At 37.1% G+C, this 23,895-nt stretch overlaps 1 protein-coding gene across 3 annotated transcripts; it reads left to right on the top strand.

Annotated features, from left to right (window-relative positions):
* The first annotated feature begins 1,471 nt into the window (after positions 1–1,471).
* Positions 1,472–22,782, top strand: PNPLA4 (patatin like domain 4, phospholipase and triacylglycerol lipase). Of its 3 annotated transcripts, XM_074535987.1 has the most exons (10): positions 1,472–1,750; positions 2,141–2,321; positions 2,644–2,930; positions 3,656–3,782; positions 9,389–9,573; positions 13,418–13,512; positions 13,681–13,816; positions 17,020–17,085; positions 18,359–18,511; positions 20,375–22,782. In XM_074535987.1, the coding sequence occupies exons 3-10, from the start codon at positions 2,772–2,774 to the stop codon at positions 20,522–20,524; spliced, it is 1,071 nt and encodes a 356-aa protein (XP_074392088.1). In that variant the 5' UTR covers positions 1,472–1,750; positions 2,141–2,321; positions 2,644–2,771; the 3' UTR covers positions 20,525–22,782. The 3 variants fall into 3 exon arrangements, with proteins under 3 accessions (XP_074392088.1, XP_074392087.1, XP_074392089.1); XM_074535986.1 differs by lacking the exon at positions 2,141–2,321 and having other exon boundaries at positions 20,375–22,781; XM_074535988.1 differs by lacking the exon at positions 2,141–2,321 and having other exon boundaries at positions 20,393–22,761.
* The last annotated feature ends 1,113 nt before the right edge of the window (positions 22,783–23,895 follow it).

The following is a 23,895-nucleotide window of genomic DNA, read 5'->3' as shown; positions in this document are numbered from 1 at the left end:
CATAAACTAAAATACAAGAAGTTTCACCTCAGCTTGAGAAAGAACTTCTTTATGTTGAGGGAGACAGAGCAGTGGAACAGACTGCCCAGGATGTGTCTGGAGTCTCCCTCTCTGAAAAACCCACCTGGATTTGTTCCTGTGTCACCTGTTTCAGGCAAATCTGCCTTGGCAAGGGGATTGGACTAGATGATCCCCACAGGTTCCTTCCAGCCCCAACAGTTCTGTGACTTTGAGTGCCAGCTGCTATATGTGATACACCATCTCATTTCTTGTCCTTCGCAATGACTTGCTGCACTTATACTTGTAACTTACCTCGATTTAAGGTTTGTCACCAACTCGGAAAGCTTAATCCACAGCACACATTTTCTAAGTCATTAATAGACCAGACAGAGCACAGAAGGAACAAGAGGCTAACTAATGTATTTGTCTACATCCAATGTACTAGTCCACATCTAAAAGAATAAGAAGGGTCCTCCTGACGTGTTTGTGACTTGCCATAGCTGTCAACCGAGTATTAATTTAGATGCAAATGTGGCCTTAATCACAGTACTGAACACCAAAAATTAGAACTCCAGCTATAATTAAGGCAAGTGGGTGTTTTGACCTCTAGGTCTCATCTGGCATTCTCATCTAAAATCTCATCCTGTAAACATGGGGAAAGAGTGCAGGATGATGAAATCAGCAGGCAGTAACTCCACAAGAGGGTGTCTTTGCTGTAAGACAGTCTGAGGGCCCTGGTTTGTAACTATTGCCCTTTAGCAGCTGAAACGCTGGCTAAACTCTGAAAAGACCCTGTAGAAGGTGCCAAGGTTCCACAACACAGCTGCACCTCCTTCTATCCCAAACCCATCCCAGCATCTCCCAGATACTAGAAAAAGCATGGATAATGAATGGACGGATGCCACAGGTGAAGGAGACAAATCTGTGTGAAATCTAACACAGTGTTTATTCACAAGTTTAGTTTGAACCCCAGTCAGCCAGACTCCAGGGCCAGTTCACACATCCATACTTCTGTTCCAGAGGCGTCTCTGCCCTCCCTCAGCACGTTTTCCTCCTCCACTGCTGGCTGCAGAATCCATCTGCAGCTTCAATCTGGGTGCCTGCTTGCTCTGGCTCAGGCCTGACAGGAGGGTGAGGGCACTCACCTTCGTAAAACGGAAACACTGACCCGAAAAAAAAAAAAAAAAGAAGGAAAAAATGAAAAAGAAATTTCTTTAAAAGGGATAAAACACCGTAATCTTTATAATCTTTATTGCCCTGAGGTCACCTTGTCAGCAAAAGGAGGCTGTTACCCTGCGCGCCGCTCGGCACAAGGGCGGCGCTGAGGGTGCGGACACCCGCCCACACGACAGCAGCGACAACTCCCGGAGGCGCCGGGCCGGCCCGCACTCCCAGCGCCGCCGGCCGGGTGCCGAGGGCGGGGCGATGCCGCCTCACGGGCCGCGGACCCGGCCCCGCCGCTCCTCCCAGCGCTGCCGGGCCCGCGCTGCGCAGGCGCACCCGGGGTAGGGGCCGGGCAGGGCCCGCCGTGACCTGCCGGTGCTGGCCGGGATCTGCCGCTGCCGCGGGGGCCGCTGCCGGGCAGGTGGGGCCGAGGCGGGCACGGTGCCGCCGGGCAGTGCCGCCGCTGCCTCGCGGAGGCCGCGTTAGCTCCCGGGCAGGCCTCCGGGGAGGCAGCGGGTGATCGGGACGGGGTTGAGGTGCCTGGCCTCTGGAGGGCCGTGTCCCGCCCAAGAATCGCCCGCTTGCTGTAAGTGTCCAAGGTTGGAAGGCGCAGTGGCTGCACTTTGGCGTTGTGCGCCCCGCGGTTGTCACTTCATGTTCTGTGTTTGCTAGCTTTAAAAAAAACTTGTCTCGCTGTTTCGGCTGTTGCGCTTGTTTGTTTTGGTTGTTTGCGGAACAAAAGTAGAGGTAGGAGAAATCCAGGTACACCACAGACTTGATCTCATGGCGCACGAGATGAAACAGAGCACCTTTAAGTCACTTCCCTGTTGTTTGGGGTTAAGTTGGAAGTTGGCAGTGTTCCGCCGAGAGCTCGCTGTCACAGGGTCGCAGTAGGGTTATTTGCAGTGGTGGTCAGGCAGGAACCTGCTTTTCATCTGAACGAGCACAATTCCATACATTTTTCTTTATGGTCCAGGCTTGCACCGGGTGTGTGAGTAAGCCCTGTGCTATCTTAGTAACAGAGAAGATGACGAGGCTCACCTTGTACCGGCCTGCATGCTGGAGAGTCTCTTCTTACTGGGAGTTTGACATCGGCACTTTGTTTTACTGAGAGAGTTGAAGTTGCTGGATCACTGCATCTACAGTTTTCAGCTGAGGTAGACCGAGCAGTGTATTCATGTTGTTAACTCTAAGAAAGAGTTTGTTCGTTTGGGGTTCTCTGTCATTAACAATTTTAGTTCTTCCTGTCTGTGAAATGAACAACTGACTTTATAATCGGTGGTGAACAACACGGTACCAGATGGGGGCTGGTGAGAGGGAGAGAGAGGAGCTGCTGAACAAAACTTTTCCGCTGTTGATGCCTCTGTGTTTTCGGGTTGGTGGGTGTGAGAAGGGCCTTGTTACAATATCAGGACCTTGATGAGAGCCTTTCAACTACTTTTTCTTTTTTTTTTTTTTTTTGTACTGTATTTTAAACAGGTTATGCTTAAAAGAAAGTTTCTGCTCAGTGCTTTTATGGCTTCGTTGGTAACTTCATAGTAAACCAGCTACTGCGAGTATCTATTTGATTACCATATCATCTGGATCCAGAGACCACTTTTACTAAAATGTGGACTGCCAAAAAGCTTTGTAGTGCTCAAATACTGTTGCTCCAGATGAAAGAAGGCCAATTGAGTAGTTGCATGTTTCCCAAAACGTGGCAGTTCTGGATTGGAATTCCAATCTATTGCACTTTAGGAGTGCCACATAACAGGATTAAATTCCAGGTAAGTATTTTTGTGATTCTCTAAAGACATAAGTGGTGTGCATAAATACAGTGATAAAATAATTTAGTTCAGACTCTACAGAGCTAAGCTTTTGATTTTGCAGCATTAATTATGAATTTAAGGTGCCTTCAGTTTATCAAGGTAAAGGGGCAGGCAGCAATAAGTGCTGGAGTACCAGTGTTTCAGAGTGAATTTTTGAGTCAGATAGTTCTGAGTTGGGGAGAAACATTCATTTTCTTCAAACTGTACTCTAGATAGTAGAGCAGGATAACTGGCAGGCTGATTAGTTATGTGATAATCGTTAAGTGATGAATAGGACCAGAATTCTCTGAAAAATTACTTACAGATGCAGTATTGCACAACAGAGGGTAGAGAGGAAAAGTATTGGTAAGGGAGGATAAAAACAGAAGAGTATGATTACAAAAAAATATGTAGATGTAAATAGAAATAGTGGTAAAGGACAAAAAGCTCATTTTCGATACTGGCATATCCAATTGGCCGTGTTTTTCAATATCTATTTAAATTCATCTTTAAAATATAAATTGCTGCAGACATAAGTTGTGGAACATTGAGGTTTGAACTCATTTCGTGTTGGCTGAGCAATTGCGAAATTAATCTAGATGACTTAACAGTTACTGTCAAATAATGTCAAATAGTGTTACTGTCAAATAATATTACTGTTATTTTCTTTTTTAATCTTAATATGTTTGACTCTCTGACTGCAGGTTTCCAAGGTAAATGATAAACAATCCGTAGTTGATAGAAAAATGGATACTAGTGCGGAGGAAACCAAAATAGCTGTTGGAAAAAGTCCCAGTGGAGTATGTGATGGAAGACAACATTCATTACAAGGTATTGAACTTTTTGCCACCCTCTTCTGGGGAAGTCAGCCTTCCCTGCCCCTGTGTTGACATCTTAAGTGTCAAGGTCTAGAATCTTAATTTGAAAGTTTTGTATTACGTGATGTCTTTCTCTTTTTAATTTTAAGGGGATTATATGTAAACATTATAGTTTGCAAAATTCACGATTTTCTTAAGGTTCTTAATGGCTGGTTAGATTATGTACTTATTATTTTTCTTCTTCAACTTCATCAAACTCTTACATTCACTGAAGGCTGTGAATTGTTGTGCTAATGCACTTTTTTCGCCGTTAGAAGTGTGAAAAAACAAAGATTTTTGTGTCAGTGGTGATTTTTGATTCAGATAAATTAGTAGTTACCTTCATGACCTTTATTTTAGCAGTGCTGCTGAGCTAAGCAGTTTTTTCTGTGACTCTGCTTGTTTTGTCACTCTTTGCTAATAACTTATCCTCAGATGTGCTGTTATGCATGCTACATTTTAGCTCCTGTGCTTCAGGGTGCTTGGTTCTATGTATTTGCATTCTATGTATGTTTAGATGTATTTGTAAAGGTGTTGATACTCAGTTGCTTTGGGCATTTTCAGCTTTTGTTTACAAATGGGATGACATGGAGGTGGTTATGATAGGTTAAGACACTGGGATGGTACAGTGTTTATTTAATTACATTGCTCAGGAAACAGCCCTGTGAGAAACTGTTGTGCTATTTCATGAGCATGACGATCAGGAAGACAATAAGCTGTCCTCAGAAAGCTGTGTGGTACTGTACCATAATTTTTCTGTACAGCTTTGTCTTTTTACATACATTGCCTCAAAGGTTTGCATTACAAAATGGATGCAATACTGCTGAGTAAACAGAAATGCCCCCACCCTTCAGAGATTTTTAATCACCAGTGGGTTGTTTTTTCCCTGCAGATGTGGTAATCTTTTAAAGGGAATTCTTCAGTTTATATTTATTCTTGAATGCTCCTGCATTATCTGCAAAATAATGAAACTGAACAGCCCCAGTGTTCTTGTAAATATTTTTTCTTATGCTTCTGTTTTTTCTCTTGTAGACAACAGAAGCATTTCTATCCCCTTGGCCTGTTGAAATCTTTGATTTGAATTTTGCCAGTCATGTAAGATGACAACATTTTTTGAAAAGCAGTGGCAGAAGTGTTTGTTCTGTCCTATTTATGTCATACATTATGTGCACTGTCCAGCTGAAGTGTACTTGTGCATCTTCAAGGTTCATTGAAATGTTTTCTTAAGACATGCCAACAGGACAACTTTGTGTTAATAGGTGTTAATATCCTTAATAGTCACAATTTATGTTAAACTTTCCAAGAATATTTGAAGTGTTGTGAAACAGGTGTTTCATACTCTTTTTAAGATAGCAAGATTTCTGCTCTCTGCTCCAGCTGGTGAAGGGAGTGATTTGTCTCCACAGATTACTATGCCCTATTTCTGTTATTCTATAAGAAATTCTATGGGAATAGTCATAATGTATAATTAATTAAATTTCTCTCTGTTTCCTCTTTGGAGTTTTTATAATCATACTATTGTTTTTTGATCAAAAAAGCGGGGATCTATCATATAATCAAAGCAAAAGACATATTTGAATCATGCTTTGATTGAAATACACCATTATAACTTGCAACTCGGGTGATGCTATGACATATTTGCAAGAATTCTTTTTGAAGTGTCCAGTTTCCTATTACTTTTCTTTCTGATTTTACAAGACATTAGCCTAAAAATGCTTTCATGCTTTGATTGAAATACACCATTATAACTTGCAACTCGGGTGATGCTATGACATATTTGCAAGAATTCTTTTTGAAGTGTCCAGTTTCCTATTACTTTTCTTTCTGATTTTACAAGACATTAGCCTAAAAATGCTTTCTTGTCTTTTCCTCCTATTCAGAGATCTGTTTACAAGGTGAATCAGCATTGCTTAACTGTATCTGTGGAGCAGTAGTTCCTTATAGAATCATGATTCTTATTTATCTGTTTCATCTTTGTCATCTGCATCCTTTGTAAGTTAAATGCTTTTTTACAAATTTGTTGAAGAGGCCTCAGTTCCACCCACTTACCTGCAGGTGGATGCAGGATTGAAGATAATAATGTTCTGTTTCTTCTCTGTAATGCTGGGTATTTGCAATACTCTGCTGAGTTTAGTATTATGAGCAAATGAAGGAAGACCTGACTGTTTCACCCAGCAACAGACAACTGCTAGGTATCACAGGAGCTAAACATTGCAAGATTTTCAAGTTAACAACTGGGTAAAGTCCTGAGCATGAGCAACCAAATTTGATCTCATAGCTGACCATGTTTTAAGCATAAGAATGTTGGGCAAGAAGTCACTCAAATGATGTAGGATTTTTTTCCTACTCATTGTTTACCTAATTAAAAGGTTTGATAGATAAATATGCATACCTCATTTCTCAGTCATGAAACTAGATGTAACTAGTGGATCTGTCATTTGAGCATGAATGTCAACTGCCAATTAACATTTGCAGTGAGGAATTTAAAATTTTTTTTTTGTATATGACAAATACTTAATGTATACCTGGGAACTTGTCCTAATTAATAGGAGTGTAGTGTCTGGGTAACCCAGCTATGCTATTGCTACTCTTAATTTGAGGTTCTCTTGGGGACTCTGTAAAACAGTGAATTGTATGCCATCCAAACCCAGTGGGTCAAGTACCTCTGCTCACTAAAAGTAAAAAAATCACCTTTTTTTTACGTTGCAATAATTTAGTCTTTTTGGACTTGAAATTCATCTACGCTTCACAGAGTGTAGACAAGCAGCATTCTTGAACTGTATTCCTTGACTTGAAATCTTAGTGCTGTTTTTTCTTCTTGTGTGTTCTTCTCTCACTGAATCCTTTTGTCAGTCAAGTAACTGATGTGAATACTCATTCAATAATCTCTTTCTGTCTTGGGTAGGAGTCAGAAAAGTGTGGGTTCTAAGTGGTAGGAAATGAACTCACATGAAAGAGTGAATGCCATGTATCCAGACACTGAAAAGAGAATAGTGGTTACTCCCAGGAGATGATAATTAGATAGACTAGAGCTTGTCTAAGAGACTATAATTTCTTCATGAAGGTGTGTAAGAGGAGGTATGGATATCTGACTTGATCAGATAAATTCTGTAGTTTTTGATCTGAGATTCAAATAGGGTCCTCAGTTCACATAACCTCCTTTTCTGTTCTTGCTTTAGAGAAAATGTACCCGGCCCTTTTTTACACAGTGAAGTATGATTTTTCTTCCACATTTGTAGGGAATGTTTCATTTTGAAAAGGGCTTTTAATCTAAAGTTTTTACTGTAGCCACACTTTAGATACTCTTTTGTGGTTCTCTTTTATTTGTGACCATTTAATTATTTTCCAGCAGGGAGAGAGTTTTTTGCAGTATTAGCCTAGCAGAAGGTTTACATGTACATAAGCATCCATATACTTATTTTGATTTACATAACCTTATTATCTTACACTTGCATTTCTTAGTTACATTACATGGGTCCCTTAGATGTAATTCTTTGTATTTGCGAACTTGTACTTTGCATACTTTTTGACCAATCAGCTATGTAAACATAATCTTTATTTCATATAGTGCTTCCTATTAGAAGTGTCTTGATCTTGAGATCTGTTTTGCATAGAAATGGGAGTTGATTCTTCAATTCCTACATAAGAATGCAGTTGCTTTAACCAGCTTCACCTTTTTGTCAGTGGCCTGTGGTGCAAATGCATCTTTGCTCCTATTTTGTAGAAGGTTTGGAGTCAGCTGCAGCAGCTGGTTTAACTCCCAAGAGTTTAACTACCCTGAAAGGAAGCATATTGTGGTATCATACTTCAAAGACTGTTTTAGTTTTCTTCCACTCTATTAAAAAAAAAACAACAAAGTAGAGTTGTGGTTGTTATTTTCCTGTAGCATCTTGAGTAGTTTTTTACCTTCTATTAAGTACACAGACTTTTCTTTAAATTAAAAGATCCTTTTTTGCAAAAATAGTAAATCAGTTTATCACTTTCTTCATTCTAAATGTCTTTCTCTCCTATTGTCACAGCAAGAGCCAACCTCTAATACTTTCTGAGTACAAATATGTTAGATTTGTTACAGGTATTCCTACTTACAAGTGGGTATGGAAGCATTTCCAGCACAGTTGATATACTATGTGTTTTAGCCAACTGACTGGTGCACCAAATAGTCCCTGGCACTATGAGGTGCTGTCTCAGTAAAATAGCAAACCTGGTCAGATCTTAAGGTCTGATTTTAATCATGCTGTGGGTAAAGCAGTTGGGTTTGGCATTTATCTAATGGTTTTGGAAGCTCTTTCTTCTCCTCATCTTTCCTGGCCTTCCCATTTCAAAGATGAAGAGGTATCTCTATCAAAAATGTGATGCTGTGTATGTTTGCCTGTCTTCAGGGCTGATATAACTGTTTCTGTCTTTTATTCCCATTCATATTGAGATGAACCCAAGTACAGTAGGGTGTTATTTTTAATTCAATACTAAGATAATGTGTACAGTATCTCTTACATCTGTAACATACAATCTGTAGAATGTCTTGCTTTTATTATGTAGTTATTTACAGAAATAGAAGAGCTAATAAATTGCACAGCGTTCTGTTTATTTAATTAACTATCTCTGATAATCTGAACTTATGCTTCCTATTTGTGGGGTTTTCTTGTTAAATTTAAATTTCTATCCTAGACACCTTTGGAGTGTGTGTGTGTTTTCCTACATTTAGTGCTTTGTATTTTACTTTGGTTTTTTTTTTTTTTTTATTCCTTCTTATTTTAATAGTAGCAAAAGTATGCTTTTTGTTTTTTCTTTTTTAAACTAGTAATTAGTTTGAAAAATTGTCTATTACTAATTCTAGTAAGGAGATGAGTTTCAAAGATGACAGAAAAAATTCCTCTCTTAGAGAATTATGATGGATTCAGAGTTCTGCTTGTGTAAGGGGGACGATGATAATAAAATCATAGAATGTCCTGGGCTGTGAGGCACCTTCGAGATCATCTTGTTCCAACTCCTGTGCCATGGGCAGGGACATCTCCCACTAGGCCAGGTTGCTCAGAGCTCCATCCAGCCTGGCCCTGAACACTGCCAGAAATGGGGTATCCATCTCTGGGCAACCTGTTCCAGTGCCTCACCACCCTCACAGTAAAGAATTCCTTCCAAATATCCAATCTTAACTTTCTCTCAATTTGAATCCGTTTTCCCAGTCCCGTCACTACATGATGAGACAGTAACCAGCAGTTTAATAATTAATTTGATTTTTTGATAAAGGTGGCTAACAATGTTTGTTCTTTCAAGGTATTTTTAAGTAACTTTTGTGTAGCTACTCTTTGACAAATCAGATGAAAGTATGTATTTATGCTATAGATAAATTGTATATTTTTTATTTATTAAAAAAAGGGTACTAAGGATTATTTCAGAGTTGTTTTCAGTTTTGGAGATACTAAACTAAGTGCTGATGGTTTGATATATTTAGTAATCAAAAGCTTTTACTGTTCTCAAATAACTTGCGGTTTTTTATATAGTTAGAGTACGTTATGCAAAAAAATTAACTGTATGTTGCAAGAGAAATTGCAAAAGACTGACTGTGACACACTATTTCCGCAGCCCAGATGAGACACATCAACTTGTCCTTTGCAGCTTGTGGCTTTCTGGGCATTTACCACTTGGGGGCAGCAGCTGCTTTCCACAGGCATGGTAAAAAGTTACTGAGAGATGTGAAAGCTTTTGCGGGAGCTTCTGCGGGATCTCTGGCTGCCGCTGTCTTGTTAGCAGTGCCAGAAAATATAGAGGTAAATTAATAAACTCGTAGGTATAGGCCATGATAATTTTCAAAGGACATTTTTGTATATGATCATCTTCCATTAAGTTCATTAAAATGTTTTGTGTCTTGCTCTTTTACTTCTTGATATTTGCTAGGAACAGGACTCTTGTATGATGTTGTGATTAAGCATATCTGTGACTCATGAGCAAAAATGTTAATGATAGAAATATTTCATATGAACCTTACATTTTAAGCTGTGTAAATACAAATATCATGTGTGTAAATCTTAATTTGTAAGCAACAGATATACTTTAGTATACCAAAATGTATACTTAATGATGGTACATTACAAAGTGAATCATGATTCTGTTAGTTAGAGATAGGCTTTGCTAAGCAAGTGCATAGCACCACCCTTCTAACCTTTTCTGAAAGGAGTTGAAAATGGTAGATGGAGTGTGTCTTCATAAACAGCTCCCACCTGCTCAGATATTTTCTTGGTGCCTGTCCTCCACTGAACAGCATTAAAGGCTTTTGCATCTCCTTTAGACTCAGTGTAGCCCATGCCTTAATAGCAGCCCATGGGATTAACCCTCGCAGCATTCTGTTCTGACATGCGTCTGGGTTGTTTTGTTTCCAGAGATGCCACTCCTTTCTCACAGTGCATGTGGTGTCCTGCAGAGACACCAAGGTTCTGTTCAGTGATTGCAATGTTACAGATTCCATGGAGAGCATTAGGGGCTTTTTTGGTGTCTGTTTGCTTGGAGAGTGTTAGCAGGTTTTTTTGGTGTCTGTTTACTTGGTTTTCCCCACAGGTTAAGGCTGCTTTGCCCTCCTGAACTGTCTGTAGTGACTTTGCCTTAATAAATGTAGAAGACCAGGATTGCCAAAATGTTGATATTTCTTTACTATTTTTCATTATTGTGGGAAAAACAGGCTGTTAGATTTTTCATCTAAGTTACACTTACATTTTGTTCCAAGTGAGCATTTGATAATTCCTCTAGGCTTTGCTTATTTCATTTCATGTGATTCAAATAATAGTCCCAGCAAAACCCCACTTTGCCACTGATCTTTCTGTTTGTTTGTTGGTTGTTTCTGCTGGCATATGAACTCAGCTTGCAGCATTACTTCTTTCAGCAGTTGTTTTTCCCTGGCTTCTTTTCCCCATCCCACTCCCCTGCAAACATTCTTTATATGACTTGGTATTAGGCAAGTTCCTCTCTGTTGTGGAGAAAACCTCATTGTATTCTGTGCAGGCATTTCTCCCCTTCTCTCACCTCTGACTGGTAGTTCAGTTTCAAGTTTGCCTGGTATAATATATACCTCTGACATTAATTTCCTCTGTGGTGAGCATGGCAGCCCTTTGTTAGCCCAAGGAAATTTTTCTGCTTATTGCAGACCCTGGGTATGAGTCCTTGTTCTCAGCCTGGTCCAACTTACAAAGATCTTTCTAAGTAAAAATATTAGAATAGTTTTTAGGTTTTGTTTGTGGAAGCTAAGTCTGTATTACATTGAGTCTGTTGTATTTTTTCTTGAAATTTTGTCATATTATTGTAAGCTAAACAAAGCTTCATGGACTTTCTAGTCCTTTTATTTTTTTTGTGTACTTTTAATTATTCTGTTACAGTGTTTAAATGGGAAATTGAGAGTTCTTTTGTCAGTGAGAATAATTGTAATTCTCATGGAATTTAAGTAAAGGCAGTTTTCTTTACTGAATAGAATTAACTTTTCATATCAGGATAATTATATTATTATCTTTACTATGATTCTAGCTTGAAATATTTTATATCTACAAGTGTAGCTGCTAATCAGTTAATTATTTGTTTCTTCCCTCCCTCATCTTCCCCCCCAGAGATGGCAATGTTAGGTAAGCCATAATTAGGACTTTCTGTATCTTCTAGTCTCAAAGCTGTAATGCAACCTGTCCTTATCTTGGAGAGAATGTAACACTGATGATCTATTGTTTTGACTGTTGCTGTTCTAAGACAGTTTCCAAATGTTTTTCTGTCATATATTGAATTTTTGTCACTGTTTGTAAAGGTGTGGGACTTGAGAATTCTAATTAGGCTTATTTAGTTATAGGTAAATAACTATTTATTGTAAAATTACCTTTGTCATGTTGATATGAGGTTTGCTTAATTCAATACAAGCAGTTACAATTTCTAAACATGTCCTCAGTGATTATTTAACATGTAGATGTAGTGTTTAAAGCTTCTAGCACTCAGATTCTAAAACAGTCATAACTGTAAGAAGTTCTCCCTTTTGAGAGCAGAAATTGAGAGTCTAGGTACAGTACATTCTTGGAACTTGTAATGTGCAAAGTAGTTTTCTGTCATTTCCCTAGTTTGGTACTCTTAGCTCCCCATAACCTTGTTTAAGCATCTTAGATACAGGGATAGTAGTTCTGAGGTGCTTCTGTGTGGGGTTTTGTGGATTTCTTTTGCATTCATAGAGAGAAGTATCTGAATCTGCCTTAATTGGCTTTGAGCTGGCAATGGCAAGTATCTCATGGGATAAAGGTGCAAATCCAACCAATGTGAAGCTAAGTATCACAAGTAACTGTTTCTTTAAGAGGTATGAACCTCTTAGTGAACTTTTTGATGCATTTATTCAAAGGCTATATAAAGAAAGTGGATGCAAGAACTACATTTCTGCCTTTTGCTTAGCTGAGTGCTTTGTCATACAAGTGGTGTGAGGAAGTTTAACTCCCTCATGGCTCTGATCACGTGTTAATCCTCACCTACCTCCTTCCTTGTTTTTCTTTCAATGTATTCTGTATTCTCCTCCTCAGTGGGATACATTCATGTCTCTCCTATTTTTTTTTCCCCTTTCCTTTACTTAGTCACTCAGTCACTGATTTTTGTTGCTAACAACATATTTGTTCTTTATGCACAGACCTAATAATCCAGGAAACCCAAACTATCTTTTATTTGTGTGGTGATATGGGTGAATGTGGGTGAATTTATAAAGTACCTATTTCAGAAGGTTCATAAGATTGAATTTAGTTTTTTTTCCAAGTCTCTAAAATCATTAGAAAAGCCTGCATGAAAGGATAAGAAAAGGATTACAAATATTGAATAGTGAGTATTAAGCACTTAGGATCATAATTCATTGTTTCAGAATGTTATGGCTAAAAATAAATTTTACCAATTCTTTTACTGTCCCTTTGGAATTCTTGTGACTCACACTTCAGGCTATTTTTTTTGCAGTCATTAATGCTGGGCATTTCAGCTTGTGTAAAAGGTTCTCTGTGCAGGAATCTGTTACCTGTTTTTTCTGATGTGTATATTCTTTCTATATCACCCATCTGAGTTTTTCATTCATTAAATACTTCCATAGTATTTTATTAATTAAATATGTGTATTTGCTAGTACCCTGTTTTTTGCTTTAGTGAGAAAAAATTGTTGTAATTTTAATTTTTCTTACTGCTTATAAGCATCTTAAGGTACTTGTGTCTAGTTTAAGTTCTGAAGCAGACCTTAAAATAAGAGGTGGCTTTAGAGTTTGAACTAAGTGATTGTTCTTGTAATGGCATGATCTAGGGAACTGATTATTTAGCAGTGGTAATATATAGAAAAATAGCTTTTAACTTTGCTTGATTGTTGGAGTGGTATCCTCAGAGTTTATTTATTAAGAGTTTATTTATTTTTTTTTTCAATAGGGAATTGTTTTTTTCTTACAAATTAATCTTTAGCAAAAGATCAACATTTTGTTATGCATGTCTTGTTACAAACCAAGCACACATGGGAAAATCCTTTGGTTTGATCTAATAACTCTTTTATTAAAGCTTTAGCTCTAGTATATTTTAGGTACTGCAGTTAAACATGGTTCCCGTCACTTAAACATCCCTAATGGTTAATGCTTTTCATTTCCAGAAATGTAAGCACTTTGCCTATGGATTTGCACAGGAAGTCAGAAGATTGAACTTTGGTGCAGTAACGCCTGGTTATGATTTTATGAAAACACTTAGGTACCTATCTTAATGCTTCTCTAAGATCATTTTTGTGTTAGAGAGCTCTCCAAATGCAAATTGAGAGGGTGCATATTTCTGCTGTGCTGTGGGGTGCTCACCCCTAATGCATTGGCAAGGCTTTTAAGTAATAGTGGTGAGTAATGCTGAGCATTTTCTTTCCTCTAGGGAGGGCATAGAGTCTATTCTTCCTCCTGATGTTCATGAGATAGCTGAGAACCGGCTCTATGTGTCGGTCACCAACTCCAAGAGTGGGGAAAATCACTTGGTTTCAAATTTTGCCTCCAGGGAGGACGTCATTAAGGTAATCATGTTGAATGTGGCAGTTGTAAATACAAACTCTGAGATTTCTACAAGGCTTAAGAGTGTATTATTAATTGTACAGTAAAATCACTGGTTTATTCAGGTAACCATGCTACTCCCAGTGGTGCTAAAACCATAATATAAACAATGTTTAAAGCAGAATTCGATCCTATAGCTTCACAAATTTTGCTAAAATGTATTTGTTGTTTGTTTGTGTTTCCTTCATTGGTTATTCAAGCTCTATCTTGTAGGCAAAGTGTTTCTGAAAGTAACAGGTAGCTAATTGTTGCAGTAAATGAGAACACAATAGAAAATCTCAAAGTATTGTAAAAATGTTTGCATCTCTTACTTTACTGATATTGTTTCATCACAAAAGAAAGCAAAGGAAGTTTAAAAAAAAATGGAACATTTCCTAGAGGTGCTTGTGGATACTTATAATGTAATGCTAAGTGCTTTATATAAGCTGGAAAGTATATCTTTCACTGTCCTTCTCTTCATCTGAATGCCACATTTTAAATTTGGATCAGGATTGTATGCATAAGCTGATAAGAGATGGTAAGAGCAATTCAGATGCATGTGAAGCAGATGTTCTTTCAAGTAAGTGATTGTATCTTAGTGGAAGACATAATAAGATGGATCAGAATAAAGGATGAAATAGTATAAGAAGGAATCCTTTCTTTCTCTATCCTCGTGGATACTTAGAGCAAATTCTTTATAGTTACCACTTTAAAAAAATGACACTTACTAACAAAACCTCAAAATGTGCTTTGGGAGTTTGCCTTTAAAGTATAATTTTTAAAATTTTGACCCTATTATATTTTACATGGATAGTCCTCAATTTACTGGACTTTGTCATGCAAATATAATTATGTGAAGAGTTTATCCCAAGTTATGCACTGTTGTTTCTAGCTATAGTATGCAATAGTAGCAAGTGTGGAGATTTTTATTCTTTATGTGGTTCTTCAGTGAAATTCTCTAACCTGGAGACAATGAGAAGAATTAGGATGACCTTGGAAATATGTACATTTTACTAGTATTTCAATAGTTCTTTCATTGATTTAGCCATTGCTGTTCTATTCTTTTGTTCTCAATGATATCAGTAGGGTGGGTTAGAATAATAGCAATAAAATTACACATAACTGCTCACTGGAATATATTCATATTGTCTGATCTTTCAGTCCAGCTCCTAACAGCTGTTTTTGTGCATGTCTTCAGCTCTGTCTGTGTCATGAGTACAGCTCTCTTCAGTGCTGGTGGCTGCCACAGGATGAGGGAGGGTAGACCTTGTTAGGTTATTTTATTGTATCATGCCTAGGCATGACCTACAGCCAAGGCATGGATAAAGGTACTGCTGGGCAGATTGTGTTAAAACAACAAAACATCTGCACCCCCTGCCAGAAATCTTTCCACTTCAATGCTTAACAACCAAGCCTTGCAATTCCAAAAGTCTTTCATAATGACTAAAATGAATGTGTTGCTGCAATGCTAAGCTTTTATCTTTTTTTGCTATTCCCTGTGGACTTGGAAAGGCAGGTAGTAATTTCCCATTTTTGAAGTAGACTTCCCATAAAACAATCATCTTGTATCGGCATTTGTAGGTTTGTGGTTCTTAAACTGGAGTTGGGGGGGAAGAGAGGCACAATCTGTGTGTTTGTGGGAGAGCAAGGCACAGAACTCTGGTATATTTAGTTTGGGAAAGTAAGGTAGTGCCTAGAAGTCCACACTGGTGGGAAACACTGAAAGTGTTTGTTTTTCAAACTTGTCCTGCCTCTCCTCACTCAGGAGATCTCAGTGACTTTTTAAGAAGAACAACTGCTTTCTTCAGTCCTCTTGAAAAGAACTCAAACTTTGCAGGAGTCACCTGGTTTTGACTCCATTCACTAAATCTTTTTTCTACATTTCTCTTAGTTTAGAAGGGCCAAAGTCATTGAGATGGAGTCGAGGAAGAGAGGAGGAAAGGTGCAGGGCTGGGGAAGAGGCTGATATTAGGAACTTGGGAATCTTGCTTTAAACTTCTGTTAGCGAAAGGCCTGCTTGGTAGAGAAATAGCTGCAGTTTCACTTTAGAAAACAGAGAGCCTTTTTATGTGACCTCAGACAAAGCTCTACATCTCTAGGAAGGAATAGGCAGGAAAACTGTTCTCAGAGTGGAAGTTGAAGACTTCATATACGTATACAGTCTTTATTAAAACTTGTTAGGGAAACAGAAGGGCCTAATACTAAAAGAGCTTAAATTTTGTAAAAGTAAATGTAATTCTAGGCAAAAAAAAGCTTAGGCATTTTCCTTCATAATCTCTATGGATTGTGGGTTTTTTTCTGCACCTGTTCATCTTTCACACAGTGTATGCACCAGTCTGTGACCTGCTTCTGTTCCCCAGATTGGTCATCAGTGCCACCACACAGCATGTGCATATCCACTCTATTTAGCTGAGTGAATGAAAAATTTAGAATGAAAAATTCTGACATACTGCACTTTTTCCATGCATTTACCTTTTCTTCTGGAAATACTATATGCTGGTTGCTTATATATGTATGGGTGAATACACAGGTATAGAGATACCCGCACTGTCTCAGAGGCATTGCTATGAATGCATAGAAACGCATATTTGTTTGCACAGCTGTACATGAGATAAGAGGTGACCTGGTCTAAAATAAAAATCAAGAATGGCTATAAACAGCAATGCAGCCTTACAGTAGAGGAAATAGTAGTCTGTTAATACTTGAATGTATAAATACAAACATTGGTAAAGGTATACATATGTGAATTTCCAGGATATTCATGGTATTATTGAAACTTAGAAAATCTGATTAGAAAAGTGTAAACACTATTTTAATATGCCAACAGAATGGCTTGGTCAGCTTCTTCTTAAACTGTTTTTTTTTTCATCATCTGCATATTTAATTTCTTGAAAACCACAGATTACTTCACATTGTGCAAAACTAAGTTGAATCTCCTCTTAAATCACATTAATAATTGAGTTAATGTTTGATATTTTGTTTTGACAGTTATCACTGTGAAGTCTTAAAAAATCAAACCCTATTGAATAATTTTAATCACATTTTGACATACCACCACATTTTGAGATTACAGTGGATTTATGTAAAACTAATATATTGACTGGTAAATATGCATGGAAATACGTATTAGTTATAAATTCCTTTGTCTTTTTTTTTTTCTCTATTCTTTCTGCTTTCTTTGGTCTAGGTCCTGCTAGCAAGTAGTTTTATACCAGTGTATGCAGGAATTAAGCCAGTGGAATTTAAAGGACAGGTAATTTTTCATGAGCTATGAACTTTCTTTTTAAATGTTTTTATTTATGGTGTAATTATTTCATCTTAAGGGAAAGCAACTTCAATACTATATTTTGTATTTTTATATGAACACCTTTTTACAGTTGTCTTTACTCAATCTAGCTTGTACAGCTTCTTTGTTTCTCTTACATGAGCATATGAATACTTTAGGAATAATTTTAAAAGCGTGAAAATGGCTATTTCTTCCTTATGAGAAATAGATGATACTTCAGTTCCCCATTCATACAAATGATGCCTCTAGAACCTTTGTAACTTCCACAGACCCCCTACCAAAAAGCCCCACAAAATCATATGCATTCGCTGCTAGTTAGGCAGTATGTCAGAAAGCTTGTCAGCGTTATAATTACAGATACAGCAATACATATCAGCTGATCAGTGTGATGCATCTGCTCAACAGACCTCATGGATGGTGTCAGTGAATCCAGTTAGCCAGCAGACCCCTGCTGAATTTTGGGCTATGCCTGTAACACAGAAAGAAATAAGAAGGTATAAATACATTACCAAGAGATGTCTCAGCTGAGGAAGGTATCAATACATTACCACAGAGAAGTCACCAACAGATGTCCTGTTTATATTGGAAACGAATTTGGCCCCTAGATCTCATTCTTCACTCTGCTCAACTCCTACAGCAGCATTAGGTCTGCTCGCTCTTATGCCATAGTTGTTCAGCTCCTTCCCACCTTTACCTTCCACTTTCCAGCTACTGCTGTCTTGTGTAGTGTATGTAAGAAGAAATGAGGCTCTGGAAGAAAAATCACAGAAGAGGAGAGGAGTCATTTGTGGTTTAGCTTCTGCAGTCAGACTACCTGCATGTACAAATTGAACAGCTCCTGTTGTCAATCAGAATAATGTTCTAGAAGAGTATATGCTATATAATTAATATCTGATACATTATGTGTAGTATTAACAGTCTTGTCTTTACATGTATGCATTGAGAAAAATCCCATATGGGGCATTTTATTTTTTAATTAACTGAAAAGTCTATAAGTAGCTTGATAAATACCTTACACCAAATTTGTACATTATGTTAAATGCTCATTTATTCAAATATCTGTGTGTGCATTGTCAGTTTTTTCATATTTGACACATACTGAATATTTTTCATTGTATTCTTAGAGGGAAACTTGTAAGTTTTCTTGAGAGTGAAGGAGGGAGGGTCAAAAAGGGTAAAGTATTGCATTATGATCATACTGTACTGGTGTTACTTTGAAAATATTTCTGTTTTCCAATAGAAGTGGGTTGATGGTGGCCTTACCAATGGCCTTCCTATTTTGCCTGTTGGAAGAACGGTGACAATTTCCCCTTTCAGCGGTCGGTTGGATATCTGTCCACAAGATAAAGGGCGTGTGGACCTGTATGTCAAATTAGCAAAACAAGATATGATGGTAAGTTGCTTGTTTATTAACTTAAAAACACTAAAAAGTATTTCTGCAGTTGTGTTCCTATGTAAGTGTTAATTTTGTGCTCATATATTAGATTACGTAAAGTTTTGGCATTTTCTGTTTTGCAAATGGAGGTTAAACCTTTTCTTAAACACAAGGAAAGGAGAATGTAGAAGAAAGAAGAAAGTTTGAAAAGCATTGATCTAGTACAAAATTGAGCAAATTATATCAGGCTGTTCAGTGTAAATAATACTAGGTTTGCTTTACATATCGGATGTCTTTGACTACACAAGATGTTTATAGAAAAAAATAAAGTGGAATACCTCAGGAGAGGACAGCTGCAGAACATTTCCTCATATTTGCTGAAATCAGTTGCTCTAACTAAATTTAAAATACAGCTTTAAGTTGTACATTTAAAATTGTATATGCATTGACTTGTCACTGCATTGCACAAGCGAACTTGTGAATATTTGTGACTACAATGCATTTCCAGAAGCTTTGTTATAAGTTGGAGAAATGTTTTTGTATATTGAAATATGAGACTGATTTTTTTGCCTCCTTTTCATTATTTTCATTTCTGTGTTTGCAACATTTGTCTCACAAACCTTAACCATAGTTTTGCTTTTTTCAACATGCTGAAAGAAAATATTGAATAGTGGTAGACCAAGTGGTCAACAATGTTCCATTAGAAAGAAAGATTAACAATAATAATTAGTTTAAAACTTTCTTTCTAGGCAGTTTTTAGTGTTTACTTAATTTTACTAAAATTAGTGTTATGTAATGCCTTTCTCAATTGGACCAGTTTTTGAATCTTTATAATATTTCACAGAGAGATATTAGGCATGGTTATACTTGGTAAAGATCATAAAATGTGAAATTATTGATTTTATGAATCTTGGGAGTATATGCAATTATTGTATATTTCTTCTTTGTGTTTTGTATCTAGAGGCTGAAAAATGAGCTGGTGATTAGTTTAGTTTAGAGACAGAAAATTAATTTTACAGTTACATTGCTTCTGGGGTCATGTGCAAACTTGTGCAGAATCCCAGGCAACATTTAAAACTATTCAAATTGAAGCACTTCTGCTTTTAGGGCTGTAAAAATGATGACTAAGAACAATTTCATGTCAGCAATATTGTAATCTGCATAAATTGAAGAGTTGTACATCCTCATATATCCATATGTGAATATGAATAGTTTTCTGTCTCTCCATCTCCTAGTGTCAGAATTTGAATAATTGCTTACTTCAAATAATGATGATTCTGATATTGTTTTGAAAAATTGTATATAATAATGTGGCTAAGTATTAATTATATAAAGAAATTGTTCGGAACATTATTAAATATAATTGTGTTAAGTTTGTTGTAAACAATTTAATAAAATCTCTATTCAAGAATAAAGCTCCAAAATCCTTTTACTTTATCACAGTGACCACTTAAGATGTTGAGTAGTTCTTAATTTATTGGTAGCAGAAGCTACGTTTGTACTCATATGTTAAACATTGCCTGGGAATGTTCCCAAGAATGTGCTTGTTTGCACTAGTAAGTTGTCAAAATATTTCCTTGCACAAGTTTAACATGTGCCAGCTACCACTCTGTGAGACAGTTTTGGGAGTGTTTCCAAAGCTGAAGTGTTGCAGAAGCTTTGGACAGTGTTACAGGCAGCCAGTCTGTCTTGGATGCTGCGAGTTTGACTCTGTGTGTGTGCACTGGTGCCAGTCTGTCCTGGCACTCACAGTGGCCCTGGATGTGGTTAATCCCTGGTGGAGACACAGCCATGCCAGTCTTTCCATTTTACATATGCTCCATGAAACAGATGACAGAACAGTCACATCAGGATAAGTTGCATTAATAAACTAATTTACAGCTTCTTGCTCTGTTGCAGCTGTCTCTGGCCAACCTAGTAAAGCTTAATCAAGCGTTGTTCCCACCAGACCAGGAGAAAATGGAATCGTTGTACCAAAATGGCTTTGATGATGCTGTACGCTTCTTATTGAAAGAGAACTGGTTTGAGTAGACAGCTCACAGAAAATTAGCAAAACATGAGGGATGTCAAAACACACCTACAGGCATCCTAGAGAATCTCAGGGATTGCTGCCCCAGTTGCTGTTCATGAAAATAAACATCCCAATGGATTTGGATCTGCTGCTGCTGAGAAAGTATCAGTTGCACTCCACGGAGCTGTGTAAACACGTCAGAACAGGAGCTGGACGTGCCTGGTGGATGTCTTGTTTTGAGGAGGTTCCACTTAGATTCATTTTGCTTCAGCTGGGGACTTGAGTGTGGGATTTTTAAAAAGCTTTTAAAAAGTGTCATAATTACAGAAATTTGGAAAGGTCTTTTTCAGTATTATTGGAGAGGAGAATTGATGTTATATAATGAAAAAATTACCATCTGTATTATTCACGTAACAGACTTCTGTGTATTAGTTCTGCATATTAATTGGATGCTCACATTGTTATTGAACTAAAATGTAACTTGCACTGTTCCAAAGGTCTTGAAAATTAAGTACTAGACACAGGAAGATAAAACATTTGCACTCTTATGTATTTTTTTCACTTTAAATGTTCTTTCTTCAGTGAATGTCTTCTTTTAAAATTTTAAATACTCCCTGAAATTTTTTAGCAGAAATGTGATATAAAAATAACTTATTAAAAGGGTGTAAAAATTGTTATATTTATTGTTTTCTTCCTCTGCCAAAACTGAATAAATATATTTTCTTGAAACTTCTGTCAAGAGTTTATTTACAAGTGTCTTGGAATGCTGTAATGATCTTATTATCTACTGTCAGTCTGGAGAGTGGTTGATGAGAGTCAGTGGGTAATGAACTCAGATTCACATACCTTATTATTTTAACATTTGTGTTGTATTGACTACCTTAAGTGTAGGACTTCCAGTCTCAATGCCCAAATTCTAAAATCTGCAACTGTTTCTGTAAAAGAAAAGTGTGTTTGGTTTATAAGTGTGGAGCTTAAATTGATTTATAAAGTTAAAAAAATTTAAAATTGGAGGTTCAAGCATGTATGAAATTTAGAATTTCTAAAAACTGAAAAACCTGTGGCTAAGAAAAGAAAATTTTTTATAGCTGTTTGAAAGCCTATTCAGCAACTAACCACCAGATTTATATTAATATGTAGTTAGGAATCATAGTGCAGGGATTGAATTATTTTATTAGTGTTGTTGATAATAAAAAAATTAAAAAGACTGATGTGAAGCACTTTACATTCATTTTAGAACAGCGTGAGTGAGGTTCTCTATACAGTGATTGTGAAGTACAGAATATCTTGCATGACTTCCAGACCTTGGGATAGCATTTTTTGCATGTAAAACTGGAAAGAAGCTACCTTTGTAACCTGTGCCTTGCCCACTTGCATTCTCAGCTGTACAGAGCATAGCTTCCAGCATGAATTGCAGCAGTAGATAGTGCTATAAAAAATTTCTTTCATGTTCATCTGCTGTGGTCAAAGTCTCTGATTCAATGGAATGGTAATAACTGTCCTAGAATTGTGAAATCTTGAAACAGCTTATTTTCACTCAGAGAAACTGAGATATCTAAGAAAATCAGACCCTCTTAGATTTTGTTTTCTTTTACATTAGTTGTATTCTTCAAGGGGTGAATATGATCTTCTTTGAATGGGGAAAGTTCAGGGGTTTTTTACCACTTTACAAGTTCTTCAGTTAATACAGATCTTTTCTAGCTAACTATCCTGAGTAGTATCTGGCATTTCTGTTAGAATAGCATAAATCAGATGTGCTGAAAAGGAACCTTGCCACCTTATTTTTCTCACAAATGCCTAAGATTAGAGAGTCCTCTTTATTGGGTCCTAAATAAGTGGAGGTGAAAATCAGTTAGTGACCTCTTTGTCAAAATAAACCCCAATGAAATAACTGGCTTTTTAATTTCAAGAATACCTCCTAGATAGATTCTGTTGTTTCTCTTCTTTGAGATGTGTTTTAGGTGTAGTCCTTGTGTGGCTGAAGCTGAAACCTACACTCAACAGAATTTTGTGTTCTGATGGACTTGCTATGCAAATAGGCTGCATAACTATTTTAAAAAAATGTTACTAATATCTTAAAAAGCTGAAGGAGATGAAATGTGCAAAAATCCATACTGACTTTGTACCATGATGTTGATAAGCGTAGCAGTGAACATGATTGCGTGCAATACTCGTAATTTAAATAGAAGGTTCCATTTTTGCTGAAACCTTGGTAGTTCTGCTGGCTGTGTTGTCTGGGAAACCATTGTTTTGGGTTTGTTTTTTTGATTCAGATTTTCTGAATTCTTTTGAAAATCATTAGTGCAAACACAGTAAAATCTAGAAGATGAGACAGTCTAAGGTAATATTTTCTTATGAGAATGAAAATACTTTTTATTAAAAAGCACATGTTCATATCTCTGCTGATATTTCTTCAGATTATGCTGGTGATATGCTAAGGTACATTTTTGTTTGTATATATTCTGAAGTGTGTTTAAAGAGGTAAGACATACAAATCCTAAGAAACTGTCTTATTCTTGGATTTCATAATTTTCTATATTTCAGAAATGCAATGCTTCTATATTTTCCAAGACCTCTGTTTTCCTAGAAGACTGGACTCTGAACTCTGCTCTGATCTTGAAAACTTAGGTCGCCTTTGTTGATGTGTAGAGATTGCAAATGAAGATCACTATATAAATAGACAAGCTGCTTTGTTAGTTAACACAAATACTAATTGGCTGGGAATACTAAGCCAAGCAATAATGCCATCATCCAAATGTAGGTACATCCATGGGTATCTGATGCCTGGACAGGTATTTTATTTCTTCATGAGCGGTTTTTCATATGCATATCAATACTTGTTGTTCCTCCTATCTCACGCTTCTTATGAACATTAATTTCAATCCTTTTTCCATTTTCTTTCATTTCTCTAGGGAAACAATGGCACGCATGCTATTATTATATATATATTCTGGAGTCTAATGAAGCGTTTTCTGTCCAGTTTTCCACGGAATGCATGAACTCTGTAATTACTGTTAAAGTCAGGCTGAGGGTGTGTAAATAATCCTTAATACCAGACAAAGTCATTGGAAGTTACTGTTTCAATTACTATTTTCCTTTAGCTTATCTTGATTTTTCATATGAAAGAATATATTTAAGTGATTTGAAGGTAAACTTGAGTCCTACTAAAATTATCAGGAATTCTGTCTCCTTCAGTCCCTGGAGGGCTGAGACTCACTTCATGGTTCAGACACTGGGTCATGAACTTGAGGTTCTTGTTTTAAGTCATCTGTAGCTGAAGATATACTCGTGGTCCAGAGGGGTCTGGGCAGGCTGCAGAATTGGGCTGAAGAGCATCTCTCAGGTTTGTCAAAGAAACGGGCAAGTTCCTGCATCTGCTTTGCACAGATGT

The sequence above is a fragment of the Zonotrichia albicollis genome, chromosome 2 (assembly GCF_047830755.1).
Source record: "Zonotrichia albicollis isolate bZonAlb1 chromosome 2, bZonAlb1.hap1, whole genome shotgun sequence".
NCBI lineage: Eukaryota > Metazoa > Chordata > Aves > Passeriformes > Passerellidae > Zonotrichia > Zonotrichia albicollis.
The sequence above is the reverse complement of the archived record's forward strand: the minus strand, read 5'-3'. Positions and strand labels throughout refer to the sequence as shown.

Coding starts and splice junctions, on each gene's coding strand:
- PNPLA4 (XM_074535987.1), top strand. CDS start 2,772: ATGTGGACTGCCAAAAAGCTTTGTAGTGCTCAAATACTGTTGCTCCAG. Junction 9,574..13,417: donor CAGTGCCAGAAAATATAGAG/GTAAATTAATAA, acceptor TTTCATTTCCAG/AAATGTAAGCACTTTGCCTA. Junction 13,513..13,680: donor GATTTTATGAAAACACTTAG/GTACCTATCTTA, acceptor TCTTTCCTCTAG/GGAGGGCATAGAGTCTATTC.